At 37.6% G+C, this 14,450-nt stretch overlaps 1 protein-coding gene across 2 annotated transcripts; it reads right to left on the reverse strand.

The window, feature by feature from the left end:
* Nucleotides 1-5,433: 5,433 nt before the first annotated feature.
* LOC110095375 (G-type lectin S-receptor-like serine/threonine-protein kinase B120) lies at nt 5,434-13,833 on the reverse strand. 2 transcript variants are annotated; one of them, XM_028696353.1, is made up of 7 exons: nt 12,519-13,833; nt 12,253-12,426; nt 11,977-12,167; nt 6,526-6,736; nt 6,203-6,440; nt 6,036-6,123; nt 5,434-5,900 (listed from the first exon to the last, which is right to left on the reverse strand). In XM_028696353.1, the coding sequence occupies exons 1-7, from the start codon at nt 13,789-13,791 to the stop codon at nt 5,595-5,597; spliced, it is 2,481 nt and encodes an 826-aa protein (XP_028552186.1). In that variant the 5' UTR covers nt 13,792-13,833; the 3' UTR covers nt 5,434-5,594. The 2 variants fall into 2 exon arrangements, with proteins under 2 accessions (XP_028552186.1, XP_020676555.2); XM_020820896.2 differs by having other exon boundaries at nt 5,437-5,900; nt 5,976-6,123.
* Nucleotides 13,834-14,450: the final 617 nt, after the last annotated feature.

Below are 14,450 nucleotides of genomic sequence, written 5' to 3' on the forward strand. Positions count from 1 at the left end.
ACCTTTATTTGACAATATTCCTTTTGATTTTTGGAAAGCTCGCATATCTACTTTTTTACAATTGATTGACTATCGCATGTGGATGCTGGTTAAGGATGGTTATACACCTTCTTCACGTGAAATTAATGGCATTAAAACTGAACTTCCTTTTACTGAATGGATTTTTATTGAAAGAGATTTAGCACAACTTAATGAGAAATGTTTGAATTGTTTTTCTGTGCTTTGAAATTTGAAGGAAATAATGAAGTTAAAGAAATTTGGGATAGATTGTGTATTACTTATGAAGGAAATAATGAAGTTAAGCAATCTAGATTTAATATGTTATTAGATGACTATAAACTTTTTTGTATGAATCCTTCTGAATTAATTTCTAACATGTATACTAGGTTTACTCAAATTGCCACCTCATTGCATGCTTTAGGAAGAGAGCTAACTAATTATGAAAGAGTAAATAAAATTTTGAGATGCTTGCCTTCTTCTTTTGATGCTAAGGTCACTATAATTATTGAATCTAAATATTTAAATTCTTATTCTATTGATAATTTGCTTGGATCACTCATTGCTTATGAGCAAGGGGTGAATCAAAGAAATCTTAATGCAGGTGAGAAAAAGAAGGAGAAAACTGTGGCGCTAAAGGCCAACAATACGGACACTAATTCTTCCGAGTTTGAAAGTGATGATGTTGCCTTAATCACGAGGCAATTAAAAATCTTTCTAAGGAAGAAGCACAAGAACCATCAGAAGTGGAATAAAGGTAAGGGCAGCAAAAATTTTAAGAATTCTAATGATATGATCTACTTTGAATCCTTGAAGCTGTGACACATTAAAGCTGATTGTCCTACACTTAAAGCTAACTGAACCAAGGAGAAGGGTGTGGAGAAACCCAAGTTTAAAAAGGACAAGAAGTGGTTCCAAAAGGCATTCTAGGCTGATTCAATATTGGACTCCTCTGAGACTAAAGTTGAAGAGGAGACTACAAATTTATACTTGACTCCTTGGGACGACGCCGGTATTTTATAATCCCGAATGATATTTGATCATCCTGGACGACTTTATCGCTTTTATGACCAATCCTCCTGGACACAATTATTACACCCGATCGGTTTGGACAATTCTGCAATCATCCGGTACGATCGGGATGATTCTTTAAAATTTAAGGATTCTAAATGTCTTTTCTCACACACTCTTCTTCCATCAATCCTTCCCTTCCTATTTCCTTCTGGTTTCTTGATAATGTTCGATGGAAAGAGATCTTGACATCCTTTTGGGAGTTCCTCAAGGGTGAATCTGGACCCTCGCTTCACTGAGGTGGATGATCAAGCTGCCTATCAAAGGTATAAAATAGTCAGGATTACTATATCTCAGACTGTCAACCCGCACATTCTTTTATATCCTGTCCTAGATTTATTTGAGCACACTTCCTTGACCTTCCTTCTTACTCTCTATGTCCCTTTTAATTGAAAACTTCTTTTTAAAATTTTTGCTAACTTCCACATACATTCTTCTTTCACGGCTCTTGGGTCCTATGTGAATCGACGTCCTGTCGAAATCACATATCAGGACTGTCAAGAGCTTTTGTAACTTAACACCACGGAGGACAAACTCCATACCCTATGTTCTTATCCTGACTACGACTGGGCTCTAGCCAACCACTTTCTCAGAAACACTAATGCTCACTTTCACGTTGGAGACTCTACCACCTTACTCAAAGATTCTAGGACAATCCAGCATATCCTTGATACCTCAATTCTTCCAAAAGCTGGTGATCGCATTCATATCACTCCACTTCTTTCCATCACCACTTTTTACATATTGGCTAGTCATGAATTCAATGCCACTGATTTTATTTTTTGCTATATTGAGTTTCTGACTACTATTCAAGATCTAGGACATAAGAGGAAGCCCAATCTTGCCCTAGGACATATCATTGCATATGTCTTAGAATCAAAATATAACCTCAAATATCCCGCTCCACCAAATTTTTAGCATGCCTTCTACTCAAATAACTCCTTCGACAATCTTCACTGTACTCATCTCCACCCAGGGCATGAGGAAGCTGAGGGAGCTGAGGATGAGGCAGCTCCTGCACCAGTTCCTACACCTAATTTGCTCCGCCAGCACTCTCAGCTAGATCAGCTAGTGGAGCGATTTGACTAGTGGGAGACTTGTTTTGAGACATATGTCGCTGCATAGGATAAGCAACATGTGGAAAACATTACTCTCTTTGACTCTTATATAGCTCACCAGCAGCACCAGCATGACCAAGTTATGGCCTGGCTTGGGGAGCAATTTGCGACTCTTTCCAGTTACATTCAGCCACATCCACCACCACCACCTCCTCTTTTGGATGATTAGAGACTGTCTTTCTTTTAGTTTGCTTGTTTTTGTTTGATGTTATTTTACTTATGTTGAGTAGTTTGTATTATTTTTCTTTTTCCCTCCTCCTTTTTATGATGTCAAAAGGGGGAGTTGTTGTACTAGTTTGTACTATTCTAGTATTTTCTAATTTGTTATGTTTTTATGTTAGATAGTTAATCTATTTGAACTGTGTTTGTTTCTTTACCTGTTTCCATTAAAACTGCTTTAATTTTTTTTGTATTTGCCATTATCAAAAAGGGGGAGATTGTTGCGAATCTATTTTTCAGAGATTATAATTTTGATGAGAACAAACACTTCTATTTCTTTACGATTGCCTTGCCTACTAACATTTCAGGTCCATAAAATCAAGCTGTAATTTCAATCAGCTCAAGATTAGGTAGACTAGGTCTGAGTCAGTTTGTAAACTTTTCCCTTTCTTGAGTATATTATAAATAATGTGGTCCTTGTTGCTAAGTAACCTTGCACACACACACACATGGGGGGAAATTTCTATCTTATTTTATAGTTCTCTATTTTTGGTCACATTGTCCGGGACAATCCATAAATCGGCCTAAATGATCAATTAAAAATAGAAACCTTAATTAGGGCATCCTGGTTAAGGCAACCATCATTAAGCGCATCATCCTAGATGATATTAATATTGGCCAGGATGATAGGCTCAAAGTAGAAAGAATCAACCGCAAGATCTATTTGGGCATTAATTATTTTTGGACATCATCCAGGACATCATCCTGGATGATGAAACACAATTATACCTAAATTAATCTTATTATTAAGGAAAGTAAACAAGGTTTGATTCTTGATCAAATCATCCGAGACAATCTAAGGATCAGACAAGATGATCAATTCAAAAAACCTTAGTTGTTCCCAGATGATCAGCTAATCATCCAGGAAGATCGTGATATCAGCCTGGACGATCAAGCTATTTTTCCATCGTCCAGACATTCATTCATTACGATTATCTGGATGATATTTAATGACTTGTACTAATCGTACAGGATTATATCTTATCATCCGGGATGATATGAACAAAAACCTTCTAATCATCCCAAACTGTCCAAGCTGATTGAGAGAAATTTACGTTGATTGGCCAAAATGATATTTATATTATCCTTGATGATAAAGTCGGTTTATTTAAATTAAGATCTATTATGAAACTCTTCTATTTAAGACCACTTATTCTACCCAATAGATCATCTTTTGCTATTGTCTTAACTTGAGAGAGCCTAGAGGAGAGGAAGAGAAAGGGAGAGAGAGAGAGGATCTTATAAAGGGGAGTTTGGAAGGGGTTTCATAAAGGTTTCACTAAGCAAGGATCCAAGTCATTTTATCTGATCTTCATCACTTAATCTTGGAGGTTCTAGAATGTTGCGACAATTCAAGGATCATAGTTTGGGGACAATGATTGGAGGGCTACAATTACAAAATAGTGGTCAGGGATGGCAGTCGAGTGATTATGGTTAGAGGAGTATAATCATGCCATGGTGGTTAATTGGAAGACTAAAGTCGAGTGATGGTGATTGGATGACCAAAATTGAGTGTTGGTGATCGAAGGACTATAGCCATCTTACGGTGGCTAGAGAAATATACTTGGGTGATAGTGACAAGAAAATCATAGTCAGCTAATAGTGCTTAGAGGTATGTTTTTAGATGATGTGGTCAGAGGATCAAAGTTATGTGAAAGTGATCAAAAAACCAAATGAGGCCAATGATCATCGGAGAACTGTAGTTAGGTGATGGTGCTCAGAGAAATATAGTTGGACATTGAAGATTGAAGAACCTACTTTGACAATAATTTTTGGAGGACTATAGTTGTTTGATGGTGGTTAGAAGACCAAGTTAGACGAAGGTAGTTAAAATATCATAATCATGCAACAAGAATTGGAGTATCATAAACAAATGGGGATGGTTGGGAAACTACAGTTGAGTGGTGGTGGTTAGAAAATTGTAGCCAAACGATGGTTGTTTGGAATTGCAGGCCGATGACAATGACCATAGTATCATTATTGGGCAATGATGGTCAAAATGTCGTAGTTGGGCAACAATGGTCGAAGAATGCAGTTGAGCTATGGTGGTCAGGCATTATATTTAGGGCGATAGTAGTCGAAGGACCATAATTAGTTAATATCAAAACTCTATATTGGCTATCAAACTAATACATGATTGCAACATCCACTATGATTCTTAACATTAGCATCAAGATTTATGTTATATTTCTTAATCTTTGATCTTTCCTCCTCAAAAGAGTACTATCAAATATACAACAAGTGATCCCTTGAAGATAACTCCAATGTCATAGGGGGCTTTGCCAATATTCGTCACATAATTCATTCTATATAGCTTATTCCTACTATATTCTGAACAAATTGCACAATCATAGGAAATAACATCATTTATAACTTATGAGAAGTACTAACAAAATCATTTCAACTAGGCCAAATCCTTTGATTTTTCTCTCTTCTAAATTTTTTTTACGTAAAAACTCTAATGTCTCTTATAACTCTTTTCTTATTAATATACATGTTGAATATTCATATAAGTCAAAGATGTTAAACTCTCTCTATGACCGCAAATACTCTAACTCCTAACAAAAATATATAATTTCTATTTTTTATGATCATTTTAATCCTAAAATATAATTAATGAAAGAAATAATAATAAAGAATAATGCTACCCCATCAACTCATTTCCTGCATATAGTTACAAGTTATAATCAAAACAAGATAATAATAAACAATACTATGCTATCAACTCATTGACTTTAAAAAAAAAAAAAGATCATTGAGAATAAATGCCATATACAGGATTATATTTTCTCTCCCCCTCTTTTCCACTCTCTCACGCTTAATGACAACAAATCAAATATTTTAAAAGTACCATAACATTTTTCTGTAAAAAAATAGGTGTGATCATAAATACAAAGAATCATATAGTTATCTTTCATATAAAAAAATGATTAATCTATTAACCATCCTTTCCCAACCCAAATAAATAAAAAAAAAACTTATACAAAATCAAATAAATGAGCTCCAATTTACAGAGAAATTATTTTGTGCGGTCACCGGATCGTCCGGAGGCGAATCAGAATATGCCACGTTACAGCACCGTTACACAACAAAAAAATGATGTGGCGCATCCTGATTTGCCTCTGGACAGCGTCCGTTGACCGCACAAAATAATTAATCCAGTTTACACTTAAAGATTACCACTAGCTCTTATCTCCCTGTCAAAATGGTGATGGAAGTGTTGTTTGAGCTGGATCCTATATCAGATGAATGTGATTTGGTATCACTAAAGTTAGTTTCAAATGAAAATTTTGGTCTCTTAGGGATTGGTTGAGCAATAATCCCACTCTCCAGCATCATAACAACTGAAGCCATTGTTGGCCTATCACTGGCTTTATCTTGCACACACAATAGTCCCACATTGATGCATCTTGAGACCTCATCAAGTGAGCATGAATCCCTTACTGTTGGATCCACTAAATCCATCAAATTTTCTTCAGTCCATAGCCTCCAAGTCTGTGCCAAACACAAAGTTTGGATATAATTATTAGAACTGCAAACCATATTATATGTCATTATTCTTTTACTTACAAAAGCAAGGAGATAAAGGTCCACTTCAGAGTGATATGTGTTACTTCTTTTCCCACTAACAATTTCAAGGAGCAGCACCCCAAAGCTATAGACATCAGATTTCACAGAGAATAGTCCTTGCATTGCATACTCTGGTGCCATGTAACCACTGCAATTCCATGGAAAAGATTCAGCATTGATTTCGATGTATTAGCTCTAATCTTGTATCGTTTAAAAACAAGAATTACTATGTCCCAACCACCCTTTTAGTGGTTGTTTCATTGCTGTCATTTCTAAAGATTCTTGCAAGACCGAAGTCCGAAATCTTTGGGTTCATCTCTGCATCTAGCAAGATGTTACTAGCTTTCAAATCGCGGTGAATGATTCGTAATCTCGAGTCTCGGTGAAGGTATAGGAGTCCTCGAGCAATTCCTTCGATGATCCGGTATCGCGACTTCCAATCTAGCAGTCCTTTCTTGTTAGGGCCTATGGAAATTTATTTGTGAGATCATTTTGCTTACAAATATAAGGTAGTGTTTGGGAAGAATGGTAGCTAGTAAGACATGCTTACCAAAAAGAAAAGCATCCAAGCTTTTGTTTGGCATGTATTCATAGACTAGCAACTGATTTTCCTTGTCAGTACAGAATCCTAGAAGTCTGACAAGATTTCTGTGTTGTAATTTTGCAATGAGGGTAACCTCATTCTTGAATTCCTCTGATCCTTGCCCTGAACCCCTAGAAAGTCTTTTTACAGCAATTTCTTGGCCCTCTGGAAGTTTTCCCTATAAAACCAGCAAAAGGCATTCCCTTACCAGTGTTCTATTAGGAAATGCATAAGCTATCAAGAAAGAACATGTAAGATGAGCACTGGTATGAACTTTTCTATACTGTTAAGGGTATAGTAATAAAAAAATTGGATCATAAATGCAGTGATGATTATTACATTCTAAGCTACAATCGGAAAACTGGTTGAGGTTAGCATAATTTGATCCCCATTGAAGACTATTTTTCTTCTGGCCATTCCTTCCCAGCTTCCATGAATTCAACTGAGTGTAAATACGGCTACAAAGATTTTTCAGAGATGTATAGGAAGAGGGAAACTTCAGAGGAAATATTATGGCATAATGTATTCGAGATAACTAAAATAATTTCTATTTTTCAGTGAACACCCTATACTTTTATTTAAAATATCATTTCCAATAATAATGACTTTGAGCAATATAGTGGAAAATGTAAAACGACTAAAATTAAGAATGTGAAAAATTGTCTTAAGGGATCTCCTAATGATTTTTTTTTCCTTAACATAACAAGCAAAGTTAGAAGCAAATGAAAACTTTCACATATATTTAATAGAATTGTTGCATGATGGAACATTTATGATAGTAGAAAAATATAAAGTTTAAAGTTTTAGGCTCCTAGCGTTGTAAGATAGATCCAACATGCACATAAATAAGGGACTAGTGCAGGAATTGTAAGACACAAGAATTTTTATGCAGAAAACTTGAGAAAAGGAAAAATCACAGGACTTGACCAACTTAAAATGATTCAATTATTATTTATAATCGATTGCAAATGATACTCTTCCTCAAGGGAGGGCATGGATGCACTATAAAGAACCTATTATTTGGATGGTAAGCAACGAAGGTCGAAGGGATTACTGTTGGGTGACAGTGGTCATAAGATAGTAGTCAAGCAATAGTGATCTAAAGATCATAATTAGGAAACCAGGATCTAAGGACTGTTTTTGTATGATGGGAGTCAGAGGACTATAGTCGATAGGAAACAGAGGCCGAAGGATAATCATTGAGCGATGGGTGTCTAACGACCGTAGTGAGCAGGTGACAAAGGTCAAAATAATTGTAGACAACGGGCGACGGAGGTTGAAAGAGTCATATTCAGCGGGAGATAGTGGTCAGAGGATAGTATTTAAGTGATGGTGGTTGAAGGATTATAGTCACAGAACGATGACGATCAAAGGACCGCGATTAGGTGATAGCGGCTGAAAGATTGTTGTAGAGCAACAAAAGTCGAAAGATTATAGTCGAGAAAAGAGGTTAAAGGGCTGTGGTTGAGTGCCAGAGGTCGGAGGATCGTAGTCAAGAAAAGATGGTCGTTGTTAATAGGCAATGAAGGTCAGAGAATTATAGTCGGTAGATGACGGAAATGATCGTAGTCAAGCTATGGTGGACCAATGAACGTGGTTGGGCGATGATGATTGAAGGATCATAGTTAGCGTGCAATAGTAGTTGAAGAACCAAAGTGGGGTGATGGCGCTTCGTCGATGGACTATATTGAGTGATTGAGGTCAGATGATCGTAGTTACGCGACGGAGGTCGAATGACCAGAGTCAGCATGTTGGTGATGGAATTCAAAAACACCGCGATGAAACAAACAAAAAAATAAAAAATAGAGGAAAATAAAAGGACACAATGATTTAGTGTGGAAAAATCCAAAATAGGGAAAAACCCACAGAATCAAACCACACCAAGAAATTCACTATGAAAATGGGGAGAAATAAGAACATATATCTCTTCTCTCTCACTCTCTCATTGCTTCTCTTTTCCCTTACACCATTCTCACAGTTCTCTTGTTCTAACTACTACAATACAATAGAAAGTCAAGTTACTAACTCCAAGAGAAGCAACCCTTGAGAAAAACAACGAAGAAACTGTCTAGTCCGCCTCGAAACATTGTGACGCCAGCTTTGAGCGCTTCGGTGCTCAAGTCTCTGTTATACAATGTTGTGACGCTCAAACTAACAGCGCTACGGCGCCGAATCTAGAGCACTGCGACGCTCTACTCTATGGATCAGCATTGAGGCGCTTGAAAGCACAGCTCCGGGACACTCGGGTACACAACGCCTGGGCATTGTACAAACAAAAAAATTGGGTGCGAAGCACCCAAACCCAAGCAGGGTATAAACCCCCCGACGAGCATGAGAAAATGACTTGAGGTCCGAGGCAACAGTGCAATCCGATTGATCAACACAATCATATTTCATACATAACTAACATAGCATATGATGATATTAGAAAGACCGTAGTCGAGCAACGATGACCCAAAATTGTAGTGGGGTGATTGGCTAGAGGATTGTTGTAGAATGACGGAGGTTGGAGGACCATAGTCGGAGGACAGTGGTGTTGAAGGAACATAGTTTAGTGACGGTGGTCGAAGAATCATAGTGGGGTGATGGTTGTCGAATGACTTAGTAAGAAAACAATGGTTGGAAGACCATTTTTGGGCGATGGTGGTTGAAGTATCGTTGTCAGGCGATGAAGATCGGAAGGCCATTGATAGGTGATAGAGGTAAGAGGATCATAGACCACAGGTGATGGTGGTCAAAGGACCGTAGTCGGCGGGTGGCGATGATCAGATGGATGTAGTGGGGCGATAGTTATCGGAGGGCCGTAGTGGGGCGATGATGGTTAAAGGACTGTTGTTGGGAAATGGAGGTTAGAGAACCATAGTGGAGCGATTGTGGTTAGAGGATAGTAGAGGAGTGTAAGTAGTTAGAAAATCGTTGTGGGAGATGGTGATCGGAGAACCCTTTTGGACAAAAAAGATCAGAGTATTGTATTCTATCAAAGATAATGAAAGGATTGAAATTGACAATGGTCATAGTTGGTGAGTGACAAGGGTTAGAGGATTGTAGTATAGTGGTGGAGGAGGATGGAAGGGTTGTAGTCGAGCAAGAGAGGTCTCAAGACCATAGTAGGGCAACAAAGGTCGGAAGATCGTAGTCAGGCAACAAAGGTTGACGGTGATGGTCGGGTGGTGGCCAGACAGTGGTGCTTTGGGATCCTTAAAGCTTCAAAACTCTCTCGACTCTCAAGCCAAAGTTCATGCTCTAACTCCAAGCTCCCCACCGTGATGTAGAGAGTATGAGATTATTTATAAATTCTTGAGTATGACATGCCCTTAAATATGAAGAAAATATAAAACACTCTATTGGATGGCCCATATTGATTCCCTTAATTAAAAGAACTCATTCAACATTTAAGTGCCTTAATGATGTTAGAATTAAGCGATCTTATGCACATTGGATTCATCTCATCGAGTCACTCAATTTGACTATAAACAAGATAAATTTAAAGATCATTTAGTCATTCAATTAATGTCCTGAAGTTTATAATTATGCCTTAAGCCCTTTGATTTAGGCTCATACAGCTCGGATTTAACCATTTTTAGTGTCGTTGTAAATGTCTCGTCGAGATGTTTAGTTTGACTACAAGTTTACTAAAATCGAAGTTCGAATGGCCTTGAATTTAATTTTTGAAGTTTCCAATTCAAATATGCCTAGAGATTCATGCCCAAACAAGGCAATTTTAGATTATGTATGAAGAATCAATGTATTTAGAAAATCTAAATGTTTCCTTTTATTTAAGAGCATCATTTATGGTAATTACAACTTTGAGCAATATAGTGAAATTCATGTGATAATAAATAAAGGAAGATTAATTCTCATACATGTAATGTATCTTGTGGAATCAATTTTAATTTATGTTGAATTTAGATTTGTCCGTGGGCAATACTTGAACACTACTTGCAAGACTCGCAATATTCAGGTAAAGAAAATATAGAAAAAAGAAAAAGAAAATTAAAGAATTGAAAAAAAGAAGAAGAGAGACATATTAGAGAAGTGCTGAGGATTTTAAATTTAGCACAAAACACTCAGATTATTATATGGATGTCCCAAAATGGCACTTTGACTCTATATTTATAGAATTTCAAGGGCTACATAAGAATCTACATCTAAGCCTCATATAGAATAAAATTCAAAATATATGATACAAACATGTGAACAAAGTGGTCAGAATTCTAATGAGGGCACATGGACATTTATTTTGATAACTTGAGGGAGGTAAAATCACATAAAGAAACAAATAAGAAAAAAAAAACAACAGAAAAAAAAAACATGATTTAACGTGAAAAATTTTGAAACCGGGAAAGACCACGAAGTCACACCACACCAAGAAATTCACTATGAAAATATAAGAAATTGTATATATCACTCTTCTCATACTCTATCCATGCCTCTCTTCACTTCTCACATGCAGTTCTCAACTCAAAACATTTAAGAGACACTTAAAATATCCAAAGGGCGTAAATCTTCAAGTGAAATAATAAAAAGAGGGAAGAAAAATTGCCCAATTTGATTCGCAATGCTACTATGCTTGGGTTGTAACATCACAGCGCTCCACTCTCTGCCTCCAATTCGAGCTTGAAGCACTGCGATGCTCCAACATGCAGTGTTGCAATTCAAGCATAAAAAGGTGAGAAAAACAAATAGAAAGAAAAAAAAGGAGAAAAAGAGAATGAGATTGATATCTAGAGATATAAGCTCTAAGGATTGCCCTGAGCAAGTGACTGGGAGAGAGAGTTAGCCGAGTTGATGAAGCTGACGGCTCCGGATAAGCATAGGGTGGTTTCTCTAGTTAACCGGGTGGGTGGCCGTCTAAAGATAAGATGAGCGACCCTAAGAGCAAGTGAATACCTCGAGAAGAGGCAAGTGACCCCCTCAGGGTGAGATGAGTGGCTCCTAGCATGTGTGTTTCGATCCCTGACAATTTACTTAATCTCCTTTACTCGTCTAGGTCTGCATATTGGGCTATACAATTTCTCTTTTATTTTTCGTTTTTAATATAAAAAGCATAGTTAAAAGTAAATACAAGCTTTCATGGCACTATTTATGGCATCAATGTAAAAAAAATGTCTCTAAGCAATCCTAAAAATGAAATATATTGTTTTGTAATGCAAATAGCTTTTGTAGCAATATAGAACAATGCATCAAAATAAAATTTGATCCTACTCTTACAATCTAGGGGAATTTTAATACACTCTATAGAGTTGTTCATATCAATGAGCAAATATTATTTTCAAGCTTCTTGATTTATGATGCTAGTTAATTTACAGTTAATTATAAGATAACAGGAACTTTAATTTAATCTTTTAATTATATATAATCATCTAGCCTAGCTTCAAGATGTAAGGAGACTATTTTGCAGCATGATACTGGCTCTACCTTAAAGACAGAGCCAAATCCTCCTTTTCCAAGAAAATTAGATTGAGAAAAACTTCCTGTTGCCTCCACAATAGTGCTGAAACTAAATAAAGGCAATTCATAGGATTTTCTATCGTTTGCTTGATCCTGCATCTCAATCGCATCTGAAAATTCTTTCGATTCTTCTTTCTTCCTTGCTCTCCCATGGAACTCTAGTAAAATAAAAATAATATCATAGCCTACGCATCTGTCATGGATAAGTACTTTCAGAGAAAATAGGCTCCCAAGTAACACTACCTTCTCTTTTCCCCTTCCAATTGCAGAACAAGGAGAAAATAGACTCACAAGTAACACTTCCTTCTCTTCTTCCCTTCCACTTACAGAACAAGAAGCTGTTGCCTCCAAGAAAAAACACCCCAGCTGAAACTATGATCACAATAATATATACTGCCAATGTCTTTTTCTTGTTACCTGAAAATAAAAACACAAAAGCTGGTGTCTTTTCATATCCATCTTCAAGATCAAACACTTGATGCGCAGAAAACAAAAATGGCAGAAGCTACCTTCATTGAATTCGCTCGCCGCAACACGCAGATACAAATCATTGCCGCCAGTAGAGAAAACATTGATGTCGACAAGATCAACAGCCCAAATCATGCACCCAATTGAATCCAAGAAAAAGTAAGCCCTGCAAGAGCAATTCCTAGAACAAACCTCTGCACACGAAACCAAATTCACAACCTCTCTTTGAGTAACCTTATCCCCCAAATCCGGCAGCTTTACTCCTTCTATCAGATAAAACTTATCAGTCTGGCTACCGCCGGCAGCTGATACATTGCTGTCGCACTGCAACTGTACTTTCCTAACACACCCACCCGTCCAATGCCCCCTCTCCCATTCTGTCTTCGATCTAGGCACGAACCCCTTGAGGCAGCTGCAGATCGGAGTCGAGCCATCAGAGCAGCTCCCAAAGTTACCACACATGTTATACTTTTCACATTCAGTGACCGGAGCTTCCCATAAATTAAGCCAGGTTTTGTTGCTTTCAGAAAACACTAAGTGCTTTACTGTACCGTACGGCGTCAGAACCCAACGGTGCGAGCTATTGTGGCCGGTGTAGTAATACACCGTGTTTCCCTGGATGAAATTGCTAAGTGTGAATCCGTACGCGGCCGGAAACATCATACCGGGAATTCCAACAAAAACCTGGCCGTTCCACGGTCCGGAGCGCCACCGCGGTAGGCCGGCTTCCCATATAAAAAGCTGGGACGACGGGTCGACGCCAAGAGAGAAGTTTCCCGGTGCCGGATCACCGGCGGTATTCCACGATGTGATCACCTGATTCGAGTCGGGGTCGAGGCGGAACCCAACCTTCATGCCGGGCAGGTAGGTGTTTGTGGGATGGGAAAAGCTTTCCCATGCCGTATCGCCGGAGCTGTTGAGCATTAGGTCGCCGTAGTCCGTCAGCTCCGCCGTGGAGTCGTTTGACGGTAGGCTGACGTTGGTTGACCAAAAGACTCTGTTTTGGCCATCCACGATTACGAGGTTGCCGTCACCAGAGACGGAGAGTACGGTGGTAGAGTGGGGAATGGGGGAATTTCGGTTGGCGACCCAAACGACGTTGTCAGGGAAGAAGTCGCCCTGCCAGATGCCGACAAAGCGGTTACCGGAGCCGTCTAGGCTGAAGAAGCCAAGGTGGAAACTGCCGCCGGAGGAGGATAAAGTGTGGCCATCTGTGAGAGACTGGCCCAACTCGAGAAAGCTGGCTGCTTGGGTAAGAGGGATGAGAAGGGAAGAAATGAGAGCCCACCAGCTGAGGTCGTTAAGGCCGCCCATAAAACCTCAACAGATGAGCTCAGCACAGAAATCGACACCTGAGAATTTTTATACCTTGCGCGTAGCTGCAAATGAATTTAAAATGACTTCATGATCTTGAAGGAAGGAAAGAGATCGATGAGAGAAATTTAACATTAGAGATGGGAGGTAACTGTAGAGGGATATAGAAAGGTGGCTAAAAGAGCAAAAGACGGCTGTTCTATGATCGGTTGACCTCCATTTACTTCGAAATATCGTTTTTTTTTGGGAAATATTCGAAATATCGTAGTAAAGGGAGATTTCTTTTTAATAAAAAAATTGTATACAAATATTTTAATATAAAATATCTTAAGATAAACTAAATAATTTTTAAATTTATATTAAGATCAATATAAATTTTTTACTTTATTAATAGAGAATATTTGAGCGAGGATATTGCTATATTTAAATTTGATTATGATGAATTTAAAATTTAAAAATTTTATTTTAAAACAATTAATACTATAATATTTAATTATTATTTTTTATTTTATTAATCAATAATAAATTTTAAATTATTACAATTTGATCAATATTTTATTTTATCCAGATTTTTTTTTTTTTTTTTGAAATTATTTTACAAAAGTAGAATAGGTTTTGTGAGATTAGTGAGGCAGGTATTTTTTGAGACATTTTATAGA

The sequence above is a fragment of the Dendrobium catenatum genome, unplaced genomic scaffold (genome assembly GCF_001605985.2).
Source record: "Dendrobium catenatum unplaced genomic scaffold, ASM160598v2 fragScaff_scaffold_735, whole genome shotgun sequence".
Lineage (NCBI taxonomy): Eukaryota > Viridiplantae > Streptophyta > Magnoliopsida > Asparagales > Orchidaceae > Dendrobium > Dendrobium catenatum.

What these genes read in the sequence shown, in the direction of transcription:
- LOC110095375 (XM_020820896.2), bottom strand. Translation starts at nt 13,791, where the DNA reads ATGGGCGGCCTTAACGACCTCAGCTGGTGGGCTCTCATTTCTTCCCTT. An exon ending in GGCGAGCGAATTCAATGAAG is followed by an intron (nt 12,427 to 12,518) that starts GTAGCTTCTGCC and finishes TTTTATTTTCAG; the next exon opens with GTAACAAGAAAAAGACATTG. An exon ending in ACCTTTATCTCCTTGCTTTT is followed by an intron (nt 5,901 to 5,975) that starts GTAAGTAAAAGA and finishes TGTTTGGCACAG; the next exon opens with ACTTGGAGGCTATGGACTGA.